Source organism: Muscardinus avellanarius (assembly GCF_963383645.1).
Source record: "Muscardinus avellanarius genome assembly, chromosome: 1".
Taxonomy (NCBI): domain Eukaryota; kingdom Metazoa; phylum Chordata; class Mammalia; order Rodentia; family Gliridae; genus Muscardinus; species Muscardinus avellanarius.
Genome location: NC_137786.1, coordinates 110553780 through 110567154, shown reverse-complemented (window position 1 = coordinate 110567154; position 13375 = coordinate 110553780). Strand labels below are relative to the sequence as shown.

At 52.9% G+C, this 13375-nt stretch overlaps 2 protein-coding genes across 2 annotated transcripts; both read left to right on the top strand.

Annotated features, from left to right (window-relative positions):
- Window positions 1-796: 796 nt before the first annotated feature.
- On the top strand, window positions 797-8802 carry F12 (coagulation factor XII; the record flags this gene model as incomplete). The annotated part of the gene is made up of 14 exons (XM_080714649.1): window positions 797-853; window positions 1213-1267; window positions 4865-4964; window positions 5132-5202; window positions 5496-5606; window positions 5743-5874; window positions 5986-6090; window positions 6230-6395; window positions 6496-6710; window positions 6793-7015; window positions 7568-7704; window positions 7797-7946; window positions 8410-8558; window positions 8635-8802. 14 exons carry the CDS (start codon window positions 797-799, stop codon window positions 8800-8802), a joined length of 1839 nt encoding a protein of 612 aa, XP_080570775.1.
- A 3451-nt stretch (window positions 8803-12253) lies between these two features.
- PFN3 (profilin 3) lies at window positions 12254-12667 on the top strand (the record flags this gene model as incomplete). Its single annotated transcript, XM_080693427.1, has 1 exon — window positions 12254-12667. The coding sequence occupies one exon, from the start codon at window positions 12254-12256 to the stop codon at window positions 12665-12667; it is 414 nt and encodes a 137-aa protein (XP_080549553.1).
- Between the last annotated feature and the right edge of the window lie 708 nt (window positions 12668-13375).

The window sequence follows — 13375 nt, the reverse complement described above, 5'->3', positions numbered from 1 at the left end:
TCATTTATTTATTTATTTATTTATTTATTTATTTATTTATTTATTGGTACTGAGGATGGAACCCAGGGGCATTCTACCTCGGAGCTATACCCCCAGCCCCATCATTTATTTATTTATTTATTTATTTATTTATTTATTTATTTATTGGTACTGAGGATGGAACCCAGGGGCATTCTACCTCTGAGAGACACCTCAAACCCTATTCTTATTCTTTATTTTGAAGCAGGGTCTCACTGAGTTGCAAAGGGCCTCACTAAGTAGTAGCTGAGGCTTGTCCTCGAACTGTGATCCTCCTGTCTCAGCCTCCCAAATGCGGGATTACAAGTGTGCGTAACCATGCCCAGCTTCTCACCACTCCTCTTATTTTGAAACAGGATCTCACTAACTTGCTGAGGGCCTTGCTAAATTGCCAAGGTTGGCCTTGAGCCAGAGATCCTCTTGTCTCAGCCTCCCAAGCACTGGGATTACAAGTGTGTACTATGCCTGACAGGGGGTTTCTCTTTGATTACCTCAGTCCCCTCGACCTACTAGGACCTGGAACACAAAAATGTCTCTATGCCTGCTTCCAGTCCCACTCTCCAGCTCTTCATTTTTCTACCCCCACCCACCAACTCCTGATGCCCGCTGGGGGGGATACTGAGGAAGATGCTGTGCCCGGCTCTTCACAAACAGCCTGTGCCCCACCAGGCCCAACGGGACAGCTTAGCCAGTGTCCACTTCCCAGGACTTGGAGACCTTTGGCCAGCCCTATTGATTTGGACTCTTGGGTAGGCAGTTCGACCAACAGACAGGCGCCATGAGGGCTCTGCTGCTCCTGGGGTCCCTGCTGGTGAGCCTGGAGTCAGCTCTTTCGGTAAGGGGCATGGGAACCCGGATGAGGCTGGGCTGGGCTGGCCCTGGGGGCTCCTCTCACAGCCTTGGCCTCTCCCGTGACCTGCTGGCCTAGGTGACTGAGGGGCCTGTGTGGGAAGGTGAGTCGGGCACAGAAGGCCCATGCAGAGGAGACAGATGGCCAGGGTAGTGCACATGGGCACGGCCTGAGCTTCTGGGGGAGAGAAGCTTTTGAAGAAACAATGGGCCGAGGAAGGGCGGGCCCAGGTCTTGTGAGGAAGTCTTTGCATTTCTGAGAGGAAGCCAAGCTGGGACTAGCTTAGAATCGGGGCCAGCTGTGACTTTCTCGGCCTATTCCTGGTCTTCTTCTGGCCCCTACAGTTTCCACCTTGGAAAGCCGTCAGGGAGCAGAGGCCAGTGGGCGAGCCCACCGTGGGTAAGTGGCATCCTCCTAAGGTCCCTCAGGTACGGCGGGTAGTGGGGAGCATGTGGTCTCAGGGCAGCTTCAGGCCCTTGGAGTGAGGGGAGGGATTCTGAGCACAGAGTCATCTGGCTGACGTTCAGACCTGAGTACCTACTATGTGCCCTGTCTTGGGCCCATGGGTAATAAGGACCCAGAGTGTGATCAAGCTGTGCCTTGCTCAGGGCAGGCTGTGTCTAGTGCCTGGCTCAAGCAGGTGTGTGGGTGTCTGCTGGGCCGCAGCCAGCCTCACCCATCTTGCCCTGGCTTCAACACATGCCATGGAATTGTGCAGGTCATAGAGGCCAGGCCTCATTGGGCTCAGAGGGGTCCAAGAACAGGACTCTGGACCTCAATACCCCTAAATCTTGGCTTTATCACTGTGTGTGTGTGTGTGTGTGTGTGTGTGTGTGTGTGTGTGTGTGTGTGTGTTCTTAGGGATTGAATTCAGGGGCATTCTACCTCTGAGCTATACCCGCAGCCCTATTGGTACTCATCCCAGAGCCTGATGCGTGGCAAGCGCTTCAATGTTTTTAGCTCTTGTGCTGGGGACGTAGCTGGTAGAGTGCTTGCCTAGAATGGGGGAGGCCTCAGCTTCAATCTCCAGCACTGGAAAAAAAAAAAATCTTAGCCCTTATTTTCAAATACCCATTTAGATGAAAAATTCCTGCCATTTCTATCTTCCTCCAACCCTGCTATAGCTCCCTATTACCTCCATTATTCCAGACACTAAATATTTGCCTAGAGTGTACAATGCAACTGGGCTTGTGAACTGCATGGATCCTGCTCTGGAGAGCTGGGCCTGGTGGGGTCAAGCTCAAGCCCTGTGGTGTGACTGTGAGGCCTAGCACAATGTCCTGCGCTTCAACAGTCTCCTCTCCTTACCCCACCCAGGCCAAACTGCTCCCCCTGCCCACCCCAACCACAGTGCCCTGTCTATGTTTAATAACCTACCTAGAGTCCACCTCCTCTCTGTCCATCTCATTTACATATTTATTTATTTATTTATTTATTTGCAGTACTGGGGATGGAACCCAGGGGCATTCTACCTCCGATAAACACCCCCAACCCTATTTTTTGTTCTTTATTTTTTGAAACAGGGTCTCACTGAGTTGCAAAGGGCCTTACTAAGTAGCTGAAGCTATCTTCGAACCGTGATCCTCCTGTCTGGCCTCCCGAAGGCTGGGATGTGTGTCTGGCCCATTTACATCTTAAAGGTCCAGCTCAGATTTCTCTATCATTTCCTTTTATCACCCTGGCTCTGGTTTGGGCCTCAGTAAGCCAACACAGTAAGCACCATTATGTTTTTTTTTTTTTTTAATGTGTGTGTGTTTGAGTGTATATGTGTGTTTGTCTGTATATGTGTGTGTGTGGTACTGGGGATTGAATCCAGGGTCAATCTATCTCTGAGCTATATCCACAAGCTACATCTCCAGCCCTATTACCTATCTATCTATTTATTTTGTGGTACTCGGGGATTGATCCCAGGGTCATTCTACCTCCAAATTATACCCCAGCCCTATTTTATTTATATTTTGATACAGGGTCTCTCTAGGTTGAGAGGTCCTCCTGTCTCAGCCTCCCAAGCACTGGGATTATAAGTGTGCACCACCATACCCAGCTCCTATTTTTTTTCTTTACTGGGGATTAAACCCAGGGACATTCTACCTCCAAGTAGAATGCAACCCCTAGACCTATTTTTTATTCTTTATTTTTTGAAACAGGGTCTCACTAAGTAGCTGAGACTGGCTGCTAACCATGATCCTCCTGTCTCAGCCTCCCAAGTACTGAGATTACAAGTGTGCACCGCCACGCCCGGCTTCCTGGTTTTTTTGTTTTGTTTTGTTTTGATTTTGAGGAGCTTCTCACTAAGTTTCTGAGGCTGGCTGTGAACTATGATTCTCCTGTCTTGACCCCCTACGTAGGGCATATGCCACCATGCCCAGCTGCTGTTATGTCTTTAACAACAAAATAGTGGCAAGTGTTTATTGAACACATACATAGTGTCTTAGGGGCATTATCTCATTCAACTTCACAACATTCCTCTGAAGTATATATAGGCAATTTTTTTTTTTCCTGCGGTACTGGGGATAGAACCTAAGGGTATCCTACCTCCAAGCTATACCCACAGCCCAATTTTTTTTATTATTTATTTTGAAACAGGGTCTCACTGAGTTGCAAAGGGCCTCACTAAGTAGCTGAGGCTGTCTGCGAATCGCCATCCTCCCGTCTCAACCTCCCAAAATCTGGGATTATAAGCACACGCCACCACACCTGGCTCGGCCCTCTGCAACTTAATGAGACCCTGTTCCAAAATTAAAAACTAAAATAGGAGCCAGGTGTAGTGGCACACATTTGTAATCCCAGCATTCGGGAGGCTGAGATCGGAGGATCGTGGTTCACGGACAGCCTCAGCTACTTAGCGAGGCCCTCTGTAACTCAGTGAGACCTTGTTTCAAAAAAAAAAAAAAGATTAAAATATAGGGCTGGGTACTGGGGGTGTAGCTTGGAGGTACAATGCCCCTGGGTTCCCCATTACTGCAAAATAAATAAATAAGTAAATAAATAAATAAAATAGGAAGCTGGGCGTGGTGGTGCACGCTTGTAATCCCCATGCTTGGGAGGTGGAGACAGGAGGATCATGCTGGTTCAAAGCCAGTCTCACTGGCTTAAGAGACCCTGTTTCCAAATTAAAAAAAAAAAAAAAAAAAAAAATATATATATATATATATATATATATATAGAGAGAGAGAGAGAGAGAGAGAGAGAGGGAGAGGGTCTGGAAGTGTAGCCCAGAGGAAGAAGGGTTTCCAGGAACCCCAGTACCACCAAAATAATAATAAGAATAATAAAATAAAACAAACTAGGGCTGGGAGTATAGATTAGAGGCAAAATGCCCCTGAGTTCAATTCCTGGTATCTCCCCCCCCACACACACACACACACACATCGCTAAGTTTTTTTCTTTTCTTTTCTTCTCTCTCTCTCTTTTTTTTTTTTTTTTTTTTTGGTGGTACTGGGGTTCCTGGAAGCCCTTCTACCTCCGGGCTACACTCCCAGACCTATTTTATACTTTTTTTTTTTTGAAGCAGGGTCTCTTAAGCCTGAGCGTCTGGCTTCGAACCTGCGCAATCCTCCTGTCTCCGCCTCCCAAGCACGGGGATTACAAGCGTGTGTCACCACGCCGGGCCGGGCTTCGTTTGTTTATTTTTGCTGTACTAGGGATCAAACCCAGGGCATCAGGTATATTAAGCAAGAAACAATAAATGAGGAAACTGAGGCTCAAAATAGTTAAGTGACTTGGCTGTTCTACAAATTTTTACTAAGTGCCAAGTTGGTGGCAAGCCCTGTTCCAGAGCTTGGGGCTGCAGACCTTCCCAAAGTCACACAGCTGCAGATGGTGGAGTCCGGAATCTGTCCTACCTGTCTGACTCCAGAACCCAACTTCTTAAGCAAATGCTGTCTTGAACACATGACCCTCTTTGGAGGGTCTGTTTTCCCATCATATCCCATGAGGTAGAGCCTGGGTAATTGTGCACAGAGGAAATCCTCAGGAAGTGTGTTAATCCCGCAGTTCTCACTGTCACCGGAGAGCCCTGCCACTTCCCGTTCCAGTACCACCGGCAGTTGTACCACAAATGTATCCACAAGGGCTGGCCAGGCCCCCGGCCTTGGTAAGACTTCCCATTAGGGGTTGGAGCAGGGGCCTGGGAGCAGTGGATTCTACCTCTCCTTCTGCCCAAGGAACCCTGCTTGAACCCTGCTTGGAAAGAGGGGGCTAAGGCAGAGGAGCATGGGCTAGCCCCTGGGGTGGAGCAGGGAACCTCATCTGTTTCTACAGGTGTGCCACCACCCCCAACTTCGATCAGGACCAGCAATGGGCATACTGCCAGGAGCCCAAGAAAGTGAAAGGTACTGTACACAGCCTGTGGGGCGGCCCAGAGCACTCTCCTCTCCCAGTTCCTCTTTTGGAAGTCATCAGACCCCACACAACTGGGATTCTGGGCCCAAGCCCTTCTCTCCCTCTACAATATCCTTCAGAAGCCCAGAGGGAGTTCTGGAAAGAAGCCCCATTTTGCAGATGAATAAACTAAAGTTTGGAAACTTGGAGTCTCAGGTCCCATGGCAAGTGGATTCAGGCAGGGACTTGGCCCCACCTGTGTGACACAGGGTCCCCATGCTCCCTCCCTTTTTCTTCTCTCCAGACCACTGCAGCAAACACAACCCCTGCCAGAAAGGAGGGACGTGCATGAATATGCTGAATGGCCCGCACTGCCTCTGTCCCGAGAACCTCGCTGGGAAGCAATGCCAAAGGAGTAAGGCGGTGCTCTGGGCAGGGGAGGGGACGCTGGGGGCCAGGGAGGCCCTAGGCCTACACAACAGGCCCTTGGATCCCTGGAGGCTTGGCCCAGTCCCAGAGCCTCCGGAGACCACTGTCCCCTTTGTCCCCAGAGAAGTGCTATGAGCCTCAGCTTCTTCGGTTCTTCCACGAGAATGAGATGTGGCTTAGATCTGGGCCCAAAGGCGTGGCGCGGTGCCACTGCAAGGGCTCTGACGTTCACTGCAAGCCACTGCCCAGCCGCGGTAAGGTGGACTGCCCGGGGAAGTGGCCGTAGAGGAGGCTGAAGGTCAAGAGAAGCTGGCAGGAGGCCGGGGTGCTGCGCTCAGGGGTGGCTCTATACGCTGTTTCTCCAGCCTGCCACACCAGCCCGTGCCTCAATGGGGGCAGCTGCCTGGAGGTGGAGGGCCACCGTCTGTGCCACTGCCCAGAGGGCTACGAAGGGCCCTTCTGTGACTTGGGTGAGTGAGGGCCACAGGGCAGGCAGAAGGCCAGCCGCCGCCTGTGGGAAGGGCTTGGGGAAAGGGACAGGGAGGAGTGGAGAAGTGGATGGGCCCTGGGAGGGCCACCCCTGGCTGCAGGCGCCTCTTCTCTGCCTAGACCTTCAGGCCAACTGCTATGAAGGCCGCGGGCTCAGTTACCGCGGTAGGGCCGAGACCACTCTCTCGGGAGCGCGCTGTCAGCGTTGGGCGACCGAGTCCACCTACCGGAATATGACTGCGGAGCAGGCGCTCAGCCTCGGGCTGGGCCACCACGCCTTCTGCCGGTGCCCGGGGCGGGGCGGGGCGGGAGAGGAGCAACCCTTCCCATCCCAGCGCCTCCAGGGGCTCCCCACTCTCTAACAGCGCCCCCTCTTGAGGTTGCAGGAACCCAGATAATGACACCCGCCCGTGGTGCTTCTTTTGGAGCGGCGACCGGCTGAGCTGGGAGTACTGCGACCTGGCACAGTGCCCGCCCCCGGGCACGACCCCGCCTCCGCGCCGGGTCCCCCTCGTGCGTCAAGACCTGCCCGCGCCCCTGCCTTCTGCATTACCGAAGCCGCGGCCAACCACCCAGACCCCGCCGCGGCCGCAGACCCCAGGTAGATAGGAAGAGGAGACGGTCCAGCCCAGAGAGCGCGAGAGCGCGGGTCTCCGTGCGCTCAGCCCCGGCTCCCCCCGCAGGCTCCGCCGCGCCGCCGACTCCCCTGCCGAGCCCCGGCCCCGTCCGCTGCGGGCAGCGCCTCCGGAAGCGCTTGTCCTCGCTGAGCCGAGTCGTGGGCGGGCTGGTGGCGCTGCCCGGGGCGCACCCCTACATCGCTGCGCTCTACTGGGGCCACAGTTTCTGCGCCGGGAGCCTCATCGCCCCCTGCTGGGTGCTGACCGCGGCTCACTGCCTGCAGAACAGGCGAGTGCCGGCCTGGAGCTCTAAGTCTACTCCTTTGTGTCCGCCCGGCTTCTGCACTGTTCCTGAACCTTCTTCCTTTTTTCTTGGTCTTCTCTCTCTTTGGTACTGAGAATTGAGCCCCAGGGACATCCTCAGAGCCACATCCCCAGCCTTACTTATTATTTATTTATGCTACTTGGGCTTAAACCCAGGTGAGTTCTACCTCTGAGCTAATCCCCTCCCGCTGTATTATTATTATTTTTTTCATTTTTGAAACAGAATCCCACTAGTTCCTACGGGCTGACCTCCAACCTGTGTTCTCCTTTCTAAACCTCTCAGGTACTGGGACGACAGGCGTGCAGTCACCATGCTCCGCTTTTATTTTGAAACAGGATCTCAGTAACTTACTGACAGTCTTGCTAACTTGTTGAGGCTGACCTCAAACCTGAACCTGTGATTCCCCTGTCTCAGCCTCACAAGTACAGGGATTACAGGCGTGTAACACCCCTCCTCTGGCAGTACCCTGCTTCCCAGCCACTCGAGGGAAGGGGTTCACTGCCTCTCACTCTTCAGGCCAGCCCCAGAGGATCTGCTGGTGGTGCTTGGCCAGGACCGCCACAACCAGAGCTGTGAGCAATGCCAGACGCTGGCGGTGCGCTCCTACCACCTCCACGAGGCCTTTTCGCCCATCACCTACCAGCACGACCTGGGTGTGTGGGAGCGCCCCTGCACGGTTGGGAGAAAGAGTGGGAAGGTTCCCGCTCCTGTCCACCTAACGCTTCTCCTGCCCTTCCCGGGTTAGCTCTGGTGCGCCTTCGGGAGAGCTCCGACGGCAGCTGCGCGATCCTGTCACCTCACGTCCAACCAGTGTGCCTGCCCAGCAGCGCCACCCCACTGTCCGAATCCGAGGCCGGGCTCTGCGAGGTGGCAGGCTGGGGCCACCAGTACGAGGGTAGGCACAACGGCCAGGGGTGGGCAAGTGACACTGGACGCTGGGATAGGCCAGAGGAGCCGGCAGCTTTGGAATCATCCAGAGTGCCTGCAAGGTTGTGAGGGCATGCTGAGCCCTTGTCTCTGTGGTCCGCTCTCCCAGAGTCTAGGATTCACTGTTAAGGTCCCCAGATCTCCCAAGGGTATTGGATTGCCAGGGGTAACAAGGACAGAGTCCCTGCCTGGGAGCTACTTGGGAAGCCAGGTTTTGAGACACTGGATGGGAACAAGGCAGGAGTTGGATTCCTGCCCTGCCTCCACCCATCCAAATCCCACTCCTCTCTGGGCCTCAGTCTCCTCCCCTATGAAGCAGAGTTATCATTGGCAGCCACTTGGGTGTGCTGTGAATGAGGAAGGCCAAGGCGGGCCTAATTCCAGGCCACCTGAGGAGGGCTGGGTAAGAGGACATTGCTTTCGGTTCACAGGGGCGGAGGAATATTCCACCTTCCTGCAGGAAGCGCAGGTGCCCGTTCTCTCTCAGGAGCTCTGCTCAACCCCCGACGTGCATGGAGACGCCATCCTCCCTGGAATGCTGTGCGCTGGCTTCCTGGAGGGTGGCACTGACGCATGCCAGGTGAGCCCTGGGGCCTGGTCGGCCCTTCCTGGCCAGGCACAGGGTGAGGGTGCCGAGCTACGTGTCTCTGCCCCAGGGTGACTCCGGGGGCCCCCTGGTGTGTGAGGAAGAGGCAGCAGAGCAGCAGCTCACCCTGCGAGGAGTCATCAGCTGGGGCTCAGGCTGTGGCGACCGCAACAAACCGGGTGTCTACACCGATGTGGCCAGCTACCTGGCTTGGATCCAGGAGCACACAGCTTCCTGACCACCCAGGGACTGGTCTTTCCCGATTCTGAGTGGCTGGGGAATGACCATGGACCATCATGACTGTGCTATATTTCTCCCAGTGCCACCAGGCAGGTACCAGAGGCACAGGAACTCAATAAAGTGCTTTGAAAATCCTCCTCAGGGGTCCTGCTCAAAACACACAGTACCCAGCACACAGCTCCTCTTCTGTCCTGACCAGGATCAGTGAAATCTTAATATGAGAGGCTTAGATTCTTGTCTAGATTATGTTTACTGAGACTTACTGGGTTCCATGCCCTGCACAAGGTGACTGAAAATTATTCAACATAATAACCTCAACCTTGCCGGGCGTGGTGGCACATGCTTGTAATCCCAGCATTTGGGAGGCTGAGACAGGAGGATCAAGGTTCGAGGCTAGCCTCAGCTACTTAGGGAAGCCCTTTGCAACTCAGTGAGACCCTGTTTCAAAAAAAAAATTAAAAATAGGGCTAGGGTTGTAGCTCACAGGTAAAATACCCTTGGGTTCCATCCGCAGTAACACACACACACACACACACACACACACACACACACACACAGAATTTCAACCTTTTAAGTTTATTGAGTAAGGTTTCTTGGCCTTGCCATAGAGCTCACCTGCAAAGCCTATCTCTGCTCAAGGCCCACTTAAGACCACTTAAAGTAGCATTTCTAGTAATGGGAGGAGAGTAGTAGTAGATATATTTTAAATCTCTAGGGGTGGAGCATGAATAGTGGTATGTTATTTATTTATTTATTTATTTATTTATTTATTTATTGTGGTGGTACTGGGGTTCCTGGAAACCCTTCTACCTCCAGGCGACACTACCAGACCTATTTTATATTTTTATTTGGAAACAGGGTCTCTTAAGCCAGAGAGGCAGGCTTTGAACCAGCACAATCCTCCTGTCTCTGCCTCCCGAGCGCAGGGATTACAAGTGTGCGCCACTACTCCCAGCCAAGTGGTATGTTTTTAAAACTCTGATCCCACACCGGACGTGGTGGCGCATGCTTGTAATCCCCGCGCTTGGGAGGCTGAGACAGGAGGATCACGCAGGTTCGAAGCCAGGCTTAGCTACTAAGTGAGGCTCTCAGCAACTTAGTGAGATCTTGTTTCCAAATAAAATATAAAATAGGTCTGGGAGTATAGCCTGGAGGTAGAAAGCCCCTGGGTTCCACCCCCAGTACCACTAAAAATAAAAAATAAAAATAAATAAATAAAGGTGGTATAGACTTGTAATCCCAGTACTTGGGAGGCTGTGACAGGAGGATCATGGTTTGAGGACAGCCTCAGCTACTTAGTGAGGCCCTTTGCAACTCAGTGAGACCATGTTTCAAAATAAATAATAAAAAATAGGGCTGAGGCATAGCTTGGAGGTAGAATGCCCCTGGGTTCCAACCCCAGGACTGCCCCAAACAAAACAAACAAACAAACAAACAAAACTCTGATCCCACATGCAGTTGAAGTTAAGAACTATGATTAGAAATGGTTCACATTTAACATGGTGGTGTGGATCCTGAGCGCTGGCGACTTGAAATATCCCAGCCCCAATATAGCCCTGCGGTAGAATTCCCCTGGGTTCAAACCCCATCACCCTCCCCAACACACACACACACACACACACACACACACACACACACACACACACACACGAGCCACAAAAGAAGAAGAAAAACAACCCCAGTCCCATCCAAATGGGCACTAGGCTATCAGATCTCAAAGTTCCTCGACCACCAGCAGTGGAGCAATTGGTTGGACACATAAATTCTTAGGCTACTTTATATATGACTGAAGCAGAAATTCCAGAATAGGACCCAGCAGCCCAGCAACCTTTCAGGGCCCCTGTGCCCTCAGCCTGGAGTCACCGGCTGAGAGCAAGTGTGGGGGTTGAATGAGAGCAGGCTGGGTCTGCTTCCCTGATTTGACTTGTTTCTCTTCTCTTTTTTTTCCTTCCTTTCTTTCTGTGTGTAAGTCCACCTTTCATTTCATTTACTTTTTTTTTGCAGTACTTGGGATGGAACCCAGGGACATTCTGTCTCCGAGCTACACCCCCAACCCTATTTTTTTATGCCTTATTTTGAAACAGGGTCACTTTATTCATTCATTTATTTTTGTGGTATGGGGGATTGAATCCAGGGGCATTCTACCTATGAGCATACGCCTAGCCCTATGTGTGTGTGTGTGTGTGTGTGTGTGTGTGTGTGTGTGTGGTACTGGGGGTGGAACCCAGGCGCTTTCTACTTCGGGGCTATACTCCCAGACCTATCATATTTTATTTGGAAACAGGGTCTCACTAAGTTGCTGAGAGCCTCACTAAGTAGCTGAGGCTGGCTTCAAACCTGCCCGATCCTCCTGTCTCAGTCTCTCAAGCACAGGAATTACAAGGGTGCACCACCACGCCCAGCTCCCCCAGCCTTATTTTTAACTTTTTGTGTGTGTGTGTGTGTGGAATTGGGGATGGAACCCAGGGGCTTTCTACTTCTGAGCTTAATCTCCAGCCCTATTGTTTGTTTGTTTGTTTGTTTGTTTGTTTTGCCGGGCGTGGGGCTTTCTACCTCTGAGCACACCCCCAGCCCAATTTTTTATTTTTATTTTTTCGATACTGGGAATGGAACCCAAGGGCATTCTATCTCCACGCTATACCCCTATCCCTATTTATTTTTTATTATTTTTATTATTATTTTATTATTTTATTTATTGTTTTTATTATTTTATTTATTATTTATTTTGTAACAAAACTGCTCTCCAAGCAACCACCCCCATCCTGTTGCCCACTCACAACCTTTGCTAGTGTCCCACCAAGAGGATGGGAAAGAAGTATAACTACACCTCTATATCTGCGGGTTCTGCATTTGCTGATTCAGCCAACTGTGAAGAGGAAAAAGAAATTTTTTGGTACTGTGAATTGAATCCAGAGGCATTTTACCTCTGAGCTATGCCCCCAGATCTTTTTATTTGGTAATAGGCTTGGAACCTGCGCGATCCTCCTGTCTCAGCCTCCCAAGCGCGGGTATTACAAGCGTGCGACACCACGCCCAGCTCGCCCAGCCTTATTTTGCCGGGCGTGAGGGTTTCTTTCTACCTCTGAGCACACTCCCAGCCCAATTTTATTTTCGATACTGGGAATGGAACCCAAGGGCATTCTACCTCCAAGCTACGCACCCCCCTCCCCCGCCCCAGCCCTATATATTTTTTTATTCTTTATTTTGAAGCAGGGTCTCACTAAGTTGCTGCGAGCCTCACTCAGTAGCTGAGGCTGGCTTGGAACCTGCGCGATCCTCCGGTCTCGGCCTCCCAAGCGCGGGGATTACACGCGTGCCCCCCCCTCCCCACAGCAGGCGCTAACTTCAGAACTCCCCCAAGTGGAGCCCCGGGTTCCGCAGCCCAGCAGCCTCTGTGACGCGCAGGCGCCCCGCGGGCCTCAGCGCGGCAGCCCGGGGCTCTGAGCAGGATGGGCGACTGGAAGGGCTACATCAGCGCGGTGCTGCGGGACCAGCGCATCGACGACGTGGCCATCGTGGGCCACTCGGACAATCGCTGCGTGTGGGCTTCGCGGCCCGGGGGCCTGCTGGCGGCCATCTCCCCGCAGGAGGTGGGCGTGCTCACCGGGCCCGACCGCCAGTCGTTCCTGCTGGCCGGCCTGAGCGTGGCCGGACGCCGCTGCTGTGTCCTCCGCGACTACCTGCTGGCCGAGGGCGACGGCGTGCTGGACGCGCGCACCAAGGGGCTGGACGGGCGCGCCGTCTGCGTGGGCCACACGCCGCGCGCGCTCCTGGTGCTCATGGGCAAACGCGGAGTGCACGGGGGCATCCTCAACAAGACCGTGCACGAGCTGATCCGCGGGCTGCGCTCGCACGGCGCCTAGCTGCAGCCCGCCCGCCCACGGCGGGGCGAGACGAGAATAAACTGTGAACTGGGTCCCGCGGGCTCATCCTCTGGTTGCTGTAGGGAGTTGCAGATACAGAAACCGGTTTAGGGGAGGATCCTTGCAGAAGACTACCTGGTGGGGCTGGGATTCTAAAACTAGAGGCTCCCCAGGCAGCCCCTTTTCTCCCAGGCCTTCCTCACAGAGGCCTCTGGCCTCACCTGCATTTTTGGCGGCTTCCCTGGGTCCTAAGGAGCCGCGGAGTCCAAGGGTAGAGTCCTCAGACCTTAGCATTGTTTCTTACAGAAATTTCTACACATCTAGGCAGGACCAACAGTAAAAGGAGACCCCTTCTCATCCCACTAGCACCTCTTCCCAGGCACACACAGGGCGTATGGGGTCGGGGTTGCAGGCTAGTTCCTATCAAATGGGCCTTCAGCATCTGTGGGTACAGGTTCCGGGACCTGCATGTATGCCAAAATCCTCACGTGATCAAGTCCCTTGTATAAAAAGGAGGTTTTTTGCCGGGCGTGGTGGCGCACGCTTGTAATCCCCATGCTTGGGAGGCAGAGACAGGAGGATAGCACAGGTTCGAAGCCAGCCGCGCTGGCGTAAGAGACCCTGTTTCAAAAATATAAAATAGGTCTGGGAGTGTAGCCGGAGGTAGAAGGGCTTCCAGGAACCCCAGTACCACCAAAATTAATTAAT